The 13670-nt window shown below is 46.3% G+C and overlaps 1 protein-coding gene across 2 annotated transcripts in view; it reads right to left on the reverse strand.

The window, feature by feature from the left end:
- DOCK2 (dedicator of cytokinesis 2) overlaps nt 1-13670 on the reverse strand; it is a 2042522-nt gene that overhangs the window by 1023962 nt on the left and 1004890 nt on the right. For both annotated transcript variants that reach the window (XM_078653374.1, XM_078653373.1), the window contains exon 26: nt 3129-3277. In XM_078653374.1, coding sequence (XP_078509500.1) covers nt 3129-3277 — 149 coding nt within the window. The remainder of the gene's footprint in view (nt 1-3128; nt 3278-13670) is intronic.

Genomic DNA, 13670 nt, shown 5'->3' on the forward strand with positions numbered 1-13670 from the left:
TTTTATTTCACATGTACATAACGCACAACTCTTCCTATATATAGATATTAAGCATCCCATTATAGAGATTGTGCATGTAAAGAAACAGATTAACAACAAGCAAAAAATATCTTACAAGTGATCTCTGCAGTCAGCAAGTTGTGAATAAATCAGAGAATTGCTGATTAGAGATGGCTTGGAATTGCAATAAGGTGAAAAGGGTTGAATAGAGAAGCCTTAAGGAATAAAGATGTCTTCTATTAACCCTCTCTCATCAACTGTCTTTCTTGAGACCATACTCTACATCTGACCTCGGTCCTCATGTAAACCCATAGCTCATTTCTTCTCGAGGCCTATTACTCAAAGTTCTCCATTCACCGGCTTCCTGATTAATTATCTCCATACCTCTGCTTCCTTTACATGCACCCTTTCTCCTATGCCTCATTCCCTTCTCCACCAGTCTTAAACACTGTGGCATTTAGCATGATGTGGGGCCAGATGTAGGTGGCTCATTACCGGTCGGTAACGGCAGAAATTAACGAATTTCGGCCGTTACCGACCGGTAATGGGCTTTTCTTATGTATGGGGTAGAAATTAAGGATTCGGTAATTTACTGAATCGGTAATTTAAGGAATCAGTAAATTACCGATTTCTTAAATACCGATGTGGTAAATTACCGAATTCATTATGTAGGGAGCACTTAAATGAGTGCTTATCCCATGTTAGGATTCGTTATTTACCACCAACTACAAGTTGGTGGTAAATAACTATAAAAAAAAAGCAATTTAATGCAAATTGCTTCAGTGCCATGTTGCAGACATACATGCCCTTAGGGCATGTATGTCTGCAACATGTGCACCCATAAACAATTGAGGGGTGCATCAGGGTGTCAAAGTGACACCCTGCCACCCTTCAATGTTTTCCCCCTTTTACCGAATCGGTATTTACCGATTCGGTAATTTACATTCATTCCTATGGGCCTCCAGGCCCATAGGAATGAATGGCAATTACCGAATCTATAAAGACCGATTCGGTAAATACCGAATCTTAACGATTCGGTAATTTTAACCGATTTTTTAGCTACATAGCATTTACCGATTCGTAAATACCGAATCGGTAAAATTCGGTATTTACGAATCGGTAAGTAGTATTTACCTACATGAGGCCCGTGGTCTTTTTAGCCACTGTTTTCTTCCCTCTTTTTATCCCGTTGAGACTGGTTTTGAAGTGCTGACTTTTTTCTTGCTCTTCTGACCTCATTGATTACTTGTTGGTTCTGTGTCAAGGATTAAACCAACACCAATTGTGCTTCTGTTGTCAGCACAATGAAATCTCCTTACTTGAGTAGTGTTATATAAAAAGGAAGAATACAAAATAAATAAAATTAAGTGGCACAAAAAACAGTAAGTTGAAAGAATGAGGCAACACAAATACGAGGAAGCCTGCGGAGATAAGATAAGAGCTTAAGGGGCTGATTAGGATGGCAGATGGACTTTCATCCGACCTCCATCCTTCTGAAAATGGGACCGCCTGACAGGCTATCGGCAGTCCTGCCATTGGCATTAGGATGTGATTGCACCCACTGTGGTCACAATGTCTATATTTTGTATTGCGGCAGGTGTTGCTGGCTGTGGCACATGCCACAGTACATAAAGGGTTCACTACACATATCCCTTCAATATGTGGCAGGCGCCATGCAGTGCTTCTCACATGGTGCAGGGATATGTAGGGGGGCGCCATAGGTGCCCCCAAACCCCACAGCTGAGGGCCACGGGGAAAGGACGACCCCCAAAGTCCCTTTCCACCTGCCTTTTCATGGCAGGTTAACCGCCATGTAATGGCGGGTGGAAAAGGACATTGTAATCACTATTGCGGTCCCTGGCAGGCACCTCACCATTGTATGCAATACAACTCCCTCTGGAGCCCGTCGGATCCGCGGCATTCGGTCTCTCTCACCGACACCCATCTGCACTCCATCCTAATGTGGGGGGCTGGAATCCTCATTGCGATGGCTGTGGGACCGCCACCGACTAGCTGTAGGTGGGGGTCCCACCGTCATCATAATCAGACACTTAGTTGGAATTCGATGCTAGTAGTAGAATGGAGTAATACTCAATGATAGGTGATGTAGACCTCTAGGAATGGATAGAGAGCTGAGAAGAGAGAGGCAAGGTAAGAATAAAGGAGAAAGGGAAGCTAGCTGCCTAGTGAGTCTTAAGGAAATGGGGGAAACAAAGAAGGAAAGAGGAGGGTGGTGAAAAGGTTATGACTTTATATAGTATAGAGGACATTATTATGAGTAAATTGCCTGACATCTACATTATGCTTCCCAAGCTCAAGCAGATTGGGCAAAACAAGGGTGAAAGGCACTCGGCTCATGATGAGGCCCTCTAAAATGTTTAGTAATGCAATCTGAACATGAGCATCAAGGGTGTAAACAATTACTTCTGATGCTTTAGCTCATAAAAAATCTAAAAGAAACAGTGTCTTGTTATGTCTCGATGTCTAATGCAACTGCTAAGCATTGTTAACAGGCAATGTGGGTGCCTTTATACTGCCTATTTTGAGATGAGATAAGCAGCAGCAGAAGCTTCGGTCAGAGACATTGTAATTGTCGCGTGGAGCGCTGTTGTCACGACAAATTGTACGTTAATGGCAGTCAGTGCCTTTTTTCTCGACAAGATGATTGGTGAGCACAGCCTGAATATTCAATTACTTGTTCAAATTTGATTTTATACGTCTAAGAACAGGTTTTGTAAGAATGTTTGCATAATTTATGTTGACGAGGCATGTTTACAGTAGATGGCAGATACACTTATGTGAAATAAAAGAAATATCTTGGACCAATTGGGAGAAGTGCTATGTAAGGAGGTGCTATATTTAATCATTTTTGGCCCGGTGACACAAAGACATACACAATACTGAAATTAGGTGACTTTAAAACACCAATCATTATTTTAGAGTTGTAAATATTTAATTTTAGAAAGTTATTCAGTACTAAAGGAATACCATAGATAATATACATATATGAAACAAGTTCTAAATATATGTGCAACACATTATAAATCTATGTAATTTGATTCTTTATCTAGCATTCAAAAATACTTGAAATGTGTTGGACAGTTGTAAAATAGATTTTCAGCATTTACCTCATCTTGATAACTAAGTACTTCCAGGATGCTGTTGAGTAAATCAACACAGTACTTTTTCTCCTTAACCTGCTGCTGATCTTCCTTTTTCTGTTCCAGCCATTCTTTTAGCTCCTTAGTCATCAAAGGAAGCAATATGTCTCTGCATTCTAAAAAAAGAAAGAACCCATTAGGAAAAGAACAATTAAACACAAAGTTTAGTGAATGACAATAGAAATAGAAATGAGATGTGCAATACCTGTCACATGGCATTTTTTATAGCATTTGTAAAGTACATCTACCCATAGTTTCCAAAATGACTAAACGCAAATGGAGAATACAGCTGTCAGGTACAAAATATGTTACACCTTCCCTGAAGAAAATTGATTAACCATTACAGTAAGATTCTAAACAGACATAACATTCTATAAAGAGTAAGACCGTGTATACTAGAAACGTGCCTTTCAAATTGAGCTCCGATTTTAGGTTGAAAGAAGTAGGCTAATGCCTTTAATAATAAAAAACAATCTTCGTCCTCTCTCCTACAATGTACTCATTTTAAAGACGAATGGAAGCAGGTGTCCGTGCTGAGAATCTCATGGCAAAAACCTCACCATTTCCCCTGTTCGGCAAAGAGTATACAATGTTAGAATCAGCCAGTGGTGTTTGCAGCTCATTTGTAACATTAGCTGCCATGGCACAAGGAGGAAATGGAGGATTATCAGTGATCCATGTACTGATAGCTCCTGGGATTTACCTGTATCTAACTTCTTGAGCCTTAGGAAGTCATAGCTTCCTTCTCTGCCTGTCATGCAGACACAGGGGTTGGCAGTTAAATCCCCATCATTTCTTGTAGACAGAGGACAAGAGTGCCTATTCCCTTGTACCTAGAAGACATGTTTTAGTCCATTGATTACCCCCCTCTGGGTACATAGAAAGCTTGGACGTATACCCTGCTTTTCCCTTTCATTTGTGCATATACTCATGTGGCAAGGTGAATAACATGAGCAGCAAGACAAAGGAATTGGATAAAACCACCACAGCCCGGGGAATCAAGGCGTTTCCAACATCATGAGGGCAATGCAGTTTTTAGGTTGAGCGTAGGCAAAGCTTACGCTGTCTGTTTGAGACGTGCTGTATACACTCTGTGGGCTTACAGCACGCCCATTTTCTTTTTATTTGTTCCTTCGAATCTCATTCAAAAGTGCTGCTTGCTAGTGGTTATTCCTTTTTTTTATCCCTCCTTTTTGTGTTGGTTTCCTCCCACAGAGCACTGCCAAATTACTGTTAGACGTATGCTTCTGTTTTCGTTAAGGGGACTCTATTCTTTTCTGTGATTCCTGCTCATGTCACGGTTTGCCTGGTTTCGGTGGTTCAGCTTCGGCACTTGTCACTTAATCTCCCTGTCACATTCAAATACTGAGATGAAATGTCAGACACTTCAGACACATTTTTCGAAATCGCCTCTTTAGTTTTCTCTTACTTCAAAGTAAGATGATTTTCTCCAAACCCCTCCTGCTTCACTGCTTGTTACTTTAGCGAGCCTCAGTCACTGGACCTCCAGCAGCACAGTTAAGTTTAAGACTTGGGCAACTCCTTTCGCAATTTCTCTGACGCTTGTTTACATAAAGTGAACTCGAGTGGCCCAGAGGTGTTGGAGCTATTTAAATGAGCACTAGCTACTTTACACAATGTCAGATTCATTCTTGGGGCCATTTTTATAGAGCTCGACTAACCCAAAGGTATTGAAACGCTTTACAAAACCGCCTATTACATAACACTAGGACAGGTAAATGATTTGGTTTTAGGTGCGCAGAGATTAAGTGATGCCAAAGCCGCCTATGTTTATTAATTATTTCCACTCTACCTGATAAATGGGAGCAGCATTCATCTCTTCCACCTCCTCCCAGGTCGCAGCATGCCCGCCCCGCTGCCTCTTCCTGTCGTCCTCCTCCTCTTGGAGCGTTAATTTCACAGCAAATTCTCAGCAACTGTCCAGGGACTGCGATATTTGTTAATATATAATGTAAACTCAAGCGACCTATGGCCCTGCTCGCAGGCAGGTCGCTCCCCACGCTGCTGCACGGCTCTGCCTGCATTGTTTTTGCCTAATCTTGTATTTTTCCCCTGTGCCTAACTTGCTTAATTGCCAAGACTTGTTTTTATTCCCCTGTGCCTGTACTTGCTTTCTTGCCCAGACTTGTTTTAATTCCCCTGTGCCTGTACTTGCTTTCTTGCCCAGACTTGTTTTTATTCCCCTGTGCCTAACTTGCTTTCTTGCCCAGACTTGTTTTTATTCCTCTGTGCCTGTACTTGTTTTCTTGCCCCTGCTCGTTTTTCCCGCCGCTGCTTCAATGCGGCCCCGCCCACCTGCAATCCCATTCGCCGCCCCGCTCCCGCCTCCCAGCTGCTCCTCCCTCCCACATCCCCTCATATGGAAGCCGCTACGTGGCCACGCCACTGGTGCGCCGCTGGCGCACCTAAGGCAAGCCCGTCTGTGCCTGTCCGTGCCTGGACCGTGCCCAGCGCCAGGACCCCTGGACACCACGAACGCCACGACGCCCGACACCGCTATGATGCCAGAACCCTCCACGCACTCAACACCGGATGATCACACACCTGCTTCCTGGCCGCCCAAAGCGCACCCACGGAGCTTTCACTTGCCGGAACTGCAGCTTCACAAGCATCCGCCCCACCATGCTGCCGACCAGGAAATAACCCAACCACCTCAGATGCATCCTTCTAAATACCCGCTCCGCCTGAAAACATGCCGTTGAACTTTGGGACCTACTCAACTCAACCTCCCCAGATGTCGCCTTCCTGATGGAGACCTGGCTGAACCCCGCCTCGGCACCCGACATAGCCATAGACGTCCCGGAAGGCTACAAGATCACCCGCAAGGACCGCACCAACAGAGCGGGAGGAGGAATCGCCATCGTCCACAGGAACACTCTCAAAGTCTTGACCAACACCGACGACACCCTCAGCTCCGCCGAATACCTGCACTTTCAGATCCACACCGATCCCAACACCACCCTCAGAGGAACCCTCATCTACAGACTGCCAGGACCCTGACCACAGTTCAGCGACTCCATGCCGACTTCGTCAGCACACACGCCCTCGCCTCCATGGACTACATCCTCCTCGGGGACCTGAACTTCCACCTCGAGAACAATGTCGACGCCAACTCCACCACCCTGATCGACAACCTAGCCAAGCTCGGACTCAGACAACTCGTCACAACACCCACCCGCTCTGCCGGTCACATTCTTGACCCCATCTTCTCCGCAAGCCCCCACGTTTCCTTCAACCATACCACCGAACTCCACTGGACCGACCACCGCTGCATCCACTTCACCTTCAAGAAACCCACCACGCACCACCGCACCCAACAGATCCCTCACCGCTGCTGGAGCAAAGTCACCAAAGACCAGCTAACCACCACCCTCGCCCAGAGCCCACCCACCGACCATACCGACCCCGACACCGCCGCCCGCAACCTCAGACAGTGGATCAACGACTGCGCCAACACCCTCGCCCGATCAAGAAACCCTCCAACAATCATACCAACAAGAAAGCCAGCTGGGTCACTGAAGACCTCCGGGCCTCCAAGCAAACCTGCCGAAAGCTGGAGAAGATCTGGCTCCGTGAACGAACACCAGACAGCCACGCCGCCCACAAGAATGCCACCCGCAGACACCATCATCTCATCAGATCCGCCAAAAGGGCCTCCTTCAAAGACCGCCTAGACAACAACACACACAACAGCAAAGAGCTCTTCAACATAGTGAAGGAACTCTCCAACCCCAGCTCCAACACCAACGAAGTCCCACCCTCGCAAGACCTGTGCGACTTGCTGGCCACCTTCTTCCACCGCAAGATCACAGACATCCACGACAGTTTCAACGCTACGACTGCCCCAACAACCACTGAGACCTCCGCCCCCACGACCACCATCCGCACCAACCGCCTGCTCTACTGGACCAACATCAACGACGATGACACCATCAAGATCATGAACACCATCCACTCCGGATCTCCGTCAGATCCATGCCCACACCACATCTTCAACAAAGCCAGCACATCCATCGCACCCCATCTCCGGAAAGTCATCAACACCTCCTTCGAGACAGCATCCTTCCCGGAGAGCTGGATGCATGCCGAGATCAACGCCTTATTCAAGAAACCCAAGGCGGACCCCAAGGACCTCAAGAACTTCTGGCCCATCTCCCTGCTCATGTTCCCGGCAAAGGTCATCGAGAAGACCGTCAACGAACAACTGACCCGCTACCTTGAGGAGAACAACAACCTGGACCCTTCCCAGTCCGGGTTCTGCAGCAACCACAGCACCGAGACTGCCCTCATCGCCGCCACCGATGACATCAAGTTCCTGCTGGACAACGGAGAAACTGCGGCCCTCATCCTCCTGGACCTGTCAGCCGCCTTTGACATGGTCTGTCACCACACACTACGAACACACCTCCACAATGCTGGGATCCAAGAGAAGGCCCTGGACTGGACCACCTCCTTCCTCTCCGGCAGAACACAGAGCGTCCGCCTTCCCTCCTTCCGCTCCGAAGCCACCGAGATCATCTGCGGCGTACCCCTCAGCCCAACTCTGTTTAACATCTACATGGCACCGCTCGCCCACGTCGCCCGTTGGCACGACCGCAACATCCTCTCCTATGCCGATGACACCCAGCTGATACTCTCCCTCACCAAGGACCGCCAAAACCAACCTTCATGAAGGAATGAAGGCTGTTGCAGAATGGATGAGGAACAGCCGACTGAAGCTGAACTCGGACAAGACGGATGTCCTCATCCTCGGATCCAACCCTTCGGCCTAGGACTACTCCTGGTGGCCGACCGCACTGGGAACCGCTCCAACACCCACCGACCACGCACGCAACCTAGGGGTCATCCTCGATTCCACCCTCTCCATGACTAAACAGGTCAACACCGTCTTCTCCTCCTGCTTCAACACCCTCCGCATGCTCCGTAGGATCTACAAGTGGATCCCCACTGAAACGAGAAGAACAGTCACCCAGGCCCTTGTCAGCAGCAGGTTGGACTATGGAAACGCCCTCTACGCAGGAGCCTCGGCCAAACTCCTGAGACGGCTCCAACGCATCCAGAACGCCTCTGCACGCCTGATCCTCAACATCCCTCGCCACAGCCACATCACACCCCACCTGAGAGACCTGCACTGGCTCCCGGTCAACAAGAGGATAACCTTCAAGCTCTTCACCTTCGCACACAAGGCACTCCACAACACCGGACCAACGTACCTCAACACACAACTCAGCTTCTACACCCCCACCCGCCAGCTCCGCTCCGCCGACCTCGCCCTCCCTACAGTCCCCCGCTTCTGAAGAGCGACCTCAGGCAGCAGATCGTTCTCCCACCTTGCCGCCAAGACCTGGAACACCCTCCCCATCCACCTACGGCAGACCAAAGACCTGCTGACCTTCAGAAAACACCTCAAGACCTGGCTTTTCGAGCAGTAGCAGCATTCCCCACCCCAGCGCCTTGCGACCCTCACGGGTGAGTAGTGCGCTTTACAAATGATATGATTGATTGATTGATTGATTGAAGTGACCTGAGGGTGTTGAGGTGGTTTACGTGAGTGCTAGTTACATTACACAAGGTGTGGGGGCAAGCTGGTAAACAGATGGTGCAAGTAGAGTTTTGAAAGGAAAACTCTGGAGAAGTGTGCCTGGTGGATAGAGACCTGGGAGAGGAGGGATGTGATGTCTCCACCATTAAAAAGTACATCACTGCTTTTTTTTAATCAGCTGTTCAATGCTCTAGTGATGCAGTCACTTATTGAAGTTTATAGTGCTGTTGACTTGCATTGAGGCACTTGTCATTCTGTCTGTGCATTAAAAAGCCTTGGAATGTGTCCATAAACGTTTTCTGGGGCAAGCATGCATTCCTGAATAACACTGCGTGACCAAGTGTGTAGTAATTGCATAGCGCTTCATTCCCCGAAGGGACAGCACCCTGGATAATGTGTTGCATGGATAAACACATAAGCTCCCAATGGCGAGACCTATTGGTATGCCAATGCTTGTTTAGTTGTCATCATTCCCAGGGTCCTGTACACAATCCTGATGGGCTTTTTTTAAGAACAGGACATTAGTATGATGGCAGGTGCATCAACATGTTGATGCACCCCATTGCCCCTCCACACCCTTGTTGTATGCTAAATTATAAGTAGAAAAAGCAGGTGACAAAAGTGGGAAAAAGGCATAGCGTATCTTTCGACAGAGGAAATGAAAGGTTAAATCATTTTATGACAGATGTTTCAACCTTTAAACAACTGTTATTGGGAAAAACTACCACTACATAGAATGCACGGCATTATCAAGATGGTGTAAACAAATGAATCTTAAAAATAGGGACGTAATCAAGTGTAAGAATTTAATACATTGAAAGACAATCAACTTTGAATTTGAGTAATTAATTTCCCTTTTATCCATGGATCAGCTGTCATGGGCCCATAAACACTTCTGACAGAGCCTAGATATGAAGGTCCTTGAGTTAATGTGTCAATAATGTAATGAGATTGAAGCAGCTTTAGTTATACAATAAAGCTGCACAGAGTAGTGTGCGAACCGTGGTAGATAAACAATGGTGGTGTCTGGTCTTTTTTTCTATGATTGTTAAATGTCTCGGTTTTTGTTTTTCAAAATCTGGTCACCATACATAAAGATGCATATTTACATGGTTATCAGAGCATAAATCATGCTCAACCATAAGAAATACTGCTTGACAAAAAATGCAAACCCTGCCTTTTAATGTTTTATGCCTTTCAGACCCCTCCTTTTGTCCCATCACTGGTGATTGTGCTATATTCACCCTCTCTGCTACTCTCCTCTTGATTGGTGATCTCCACGCCAACCTCCTCTATATTAAAGAACTATTACAATGAGGGCTGATTATCACCTGTCCTTAGCCTAACTCATGATCTCTAACCTCCATAATCGCTTTATTTCTATCATGCTCCATTGTGTTCTCAGACCCATTTCACCTTTGACGCATTACTTTACTTTCATTTACTTTGTGGACTTACTAAGCGCAAGCGAATCATCCCCAAAGGGATCTCTCTCTGCTATGGAGGAAAGGTGCAGGGGACACAGCCAGCTAAAACAGCCATGTTTTCAACAATTTTTTAAACCTGGGTAGTTCATTACAAGCCCTAATGTTTGCTGGTAATTTGTTCCAATGTTTAGGGGCTAAATGACAAAAGGCTCTACCGCCCAGTCTTGCCCTCTGTATCCTCTGTGAACACAGAAGATTAGCATTACTAGATCTCAGTTGTCGGGGCGGTAGATATCGCCTACGTTTATTGCTCAGATAAACAGGTCCTTTCCCCTGTACTAAGACGACAACAAGCGTCTTGAAAATGGCTTGTTTCTTCACCAGGAGCCAGTGGAGCTGCTTCAGTAAGGGAGCAGACGGCGTCCGTGCTGGATTATTTAAGGCCAGGCGGGCTGCGGTGTTCTGCACCACCTGTAGGCGCATTAGTAGGTCCTCCCTGGCCCCCACCAGCAGCGCATTGCCGTAGTCCAGCTGACTCACCACGATTGACTGGACAAGAGTTTTCCTTACCGACAGAGGAATCCAGGGGAAGATTTTTCTTAGCATCCTCATAGAGCCGAAACACAGACCGGATACTGTCTTAACCTGTTCCACCATGGATAGTTGATCATCTATCCTAACACCTAGATTCTTGGCCCAACTCCTGGGTGGAGGGGCCTCCCCTAACTCGGGTGGCCACCACTCGGGGGACCAGATTGTCTCCGCTTTCCCAAAAAGCAGGATTTCAGTTTTTGAGGAGTTCAGTTGCAAATAATTCCTCCTCATCCAGACAGCAATAATAGACATGCAGCTTCTAAATTTCCCTTGGGTTGCCATGATATCCTCCTCAATGGGAACAATTAGCTGTGTGTCATCCGCGTATGAGATGGTTTTAAACCCATAACTTCTGATGATATCTGCCAAAGGTGTCACATAGGCATTAAACAGGGTCGGGCTCAACACTGAGCCCTGCTGAACACCCCTGTCTACCACTGCTGTCTGGGATACAAATGACCCCATCTGGATACTCTGTGTCCGTCCCGATAGAAAACTCTGGATCCTGTCAAGAGCTTTACCCCTCACCCCGATCCCCCTCAGTCTGTCCAGCAATATCCGATGGGAGATGGTATCAAAAGCTGCTATCAGATTGAGGAGGACAAGGATCACTGGAGTCCCTCCATCAAGTGTCATTCTGATGGAGTCTGTCACTTCCAGGAGTGCAGCTTCCGTGCTGTGAGATACACGGAAGCCGGATTGAGAGGGGTCTAAAAGATGGTTATGTTCCAGATACTGGGACAGCTGTTGGTTTACCAGAGTTTCCAGAACCTTCGCACAACAGGGAAGGAGTGAGATGGGTCTATAATTCTGTAGTTCAGACGGGCCCGCCGTCGCCTTCTTTAGGAGAGGCTTGACCCGTGCTTTTTTCCACACATCTGGGAATGTCTCCAGCGAGATGTTATACATTATATGTGCATTACGTGACTTATTATTAAACGTATGTCAAACTCTTTATTAACTTGTATAAGTCTATAATTATTTTCATGAGCTTTTTATAGCCTATCCCTTGGAATACTTTCCTCGCATGTTATATGCATACATTAGCTTCAAACGGTCTTGTAACATTGTATTTGTGTCAGCAAAGCATCTTTATATTACCTATTTTAGCTTATTTTTCATCTTGCTGACAAGGACCCAATAATTTACCAATGCATGCGAGCAGAAAGGCGTTCAGTGAGTTTAAATTAATTATGGTGTAAGCATCAACTATTCTAACTATCTAGGGTCATTACAGCTCTGTTATGGTAGGGGAGGGGGGTCTGTCTAAGGACTTGTACTGAATTTCCTAGATTTCACAGCACAATTGTCAGACAGCCTAAAAGTGACTACCCAACTATTGGCTTGCCTCCTGCAGTATGGACAGAGCACTACATTTATACCTGGACAGGCAAAGATCAAGAGTAGAAAAAAGCAATAATGAAAAACTGTGCATAGTATACAAACAAAAACATTAAACATTGCCGATGAACGTCACTGTGGCAACCAAAAAAATGTCGCCAAGTATCTCCGGTGGTATATTTAAGTGAAGATGGAGAAGTCAGAAGACCAATAATTAAAGTTAGACCCACTTGCGAAAGAATGCAATTGCACCGGCACTCGTCATTTCCTTGGAGGAAAAAACAGACCTTCCCCATGAGAAACTCGTACGCCTCAAGTATTTGTAGTCTCAAGCCTGAATCCGTAAAGATTCCATAATATTCTGGAACTCAATCTGTATTCCTTCTGGGCTGCCTAACTCAGACTACATTATCCAGCACAAAGGGAGGGCATGAGCAAGCCACAAGAGGTCAAGGCTGCAAACAGCTTTAGGCTGTTACTCACTCTGGGAAGAAAAGCCATGATACTGGAGCAAAGTAACCACAAAGAGCATATACTGAAGGAATACACCAACACCTGTACCGAGGCATGCAATCACTCTGGGGCCAGATAAGTTCGATAGCCTGAGTCCTGTCAAATGTTCACTGAAGCACGGACATGCCGCCTTTTATGCTTCTCGCAGAGGTGTGTTACAAGAGGTCCGTTCAGAATGGGCCGCTGCCAAAAGAGATCACAGTAGATAAGCCGGCCAAACCCTTTATGCATGAAGTGAACTTGTTCATCCAAGATAGGTTTCCTGGAGTTGTCCTGCAAGAGGTCATATGCAGTCTCCTCCCAGCAGGGATGTTGACCCTGAAATAGCTGCTCTTCAAACTGTTGGTGGTCATATCTTTATCAGTGCAGGCTCTGTGGTATGAGGTGCAGCAAATACTGGACCCACCCTGGACAAGACAGTGAAATGACAAAGTGATGCATGTGCCAGTCCGACAAGTTAGTAAAAAGCCACATGTTACTGAGCACAACTTTATTCTTCATGATTAACAAAACAATACATTTCATATTTCAATAAATGTAATCTGCAACACATAAAACTAGATGGGATAACCTATATCTTTCAGTGAGGACCATACCCAAAAGAAACAGGTGTGTGAAACGGAATGTCACTCTTGGGTGTCAGCAGATTTCTGATCCTCCAATCCAGATTCTGCTGTGTATGATTTTTGGTCCACAGACTCAAAAAATCATCAGGTCGGTCCCTTTAGATTTGTATGCAACACTTCAGGAAGTGTGAGCCAACGTGCCTCCCTATGCACAGGTTCTGATCATGCAGACCTTCAGCTTCAAGGGAATACCACCATAAGCCACAGAGCTACCAGCAGTAAGCATTTTATCAATTGGGGTTCCGGAAAGCAGACAGGCACGACACAATCAAAAAGAAGGCTACTCTTCTAGAATAGGGAGCTTCAGTAGGCATGATTAGTCCAGAGAGTATGCTTGTATCGATTAACACAGTTCTTCTGCCTCTTGGGCATGAAGCCAACTGTTCCTTTTTTCAATAACAAGATTTATGGGCAGAGCTTGCCATTTTTAAAGGAGAAAGTCAGA

The sequence above is a fragment of the Lissotriton helveticus genome, chromosome 7 (assembly GCF_964261635.1).
Source record: "Lissotriton helveticus chromosome 7, aLisHel1.1, whole genome shotgun sequence".
NCBI classification, from domain to species: Eukaryota; Metazoa; Chordata; class Amphibia; order Caudata; family Salamandridae; genus Lissotriton; species Lissotriton helveticus.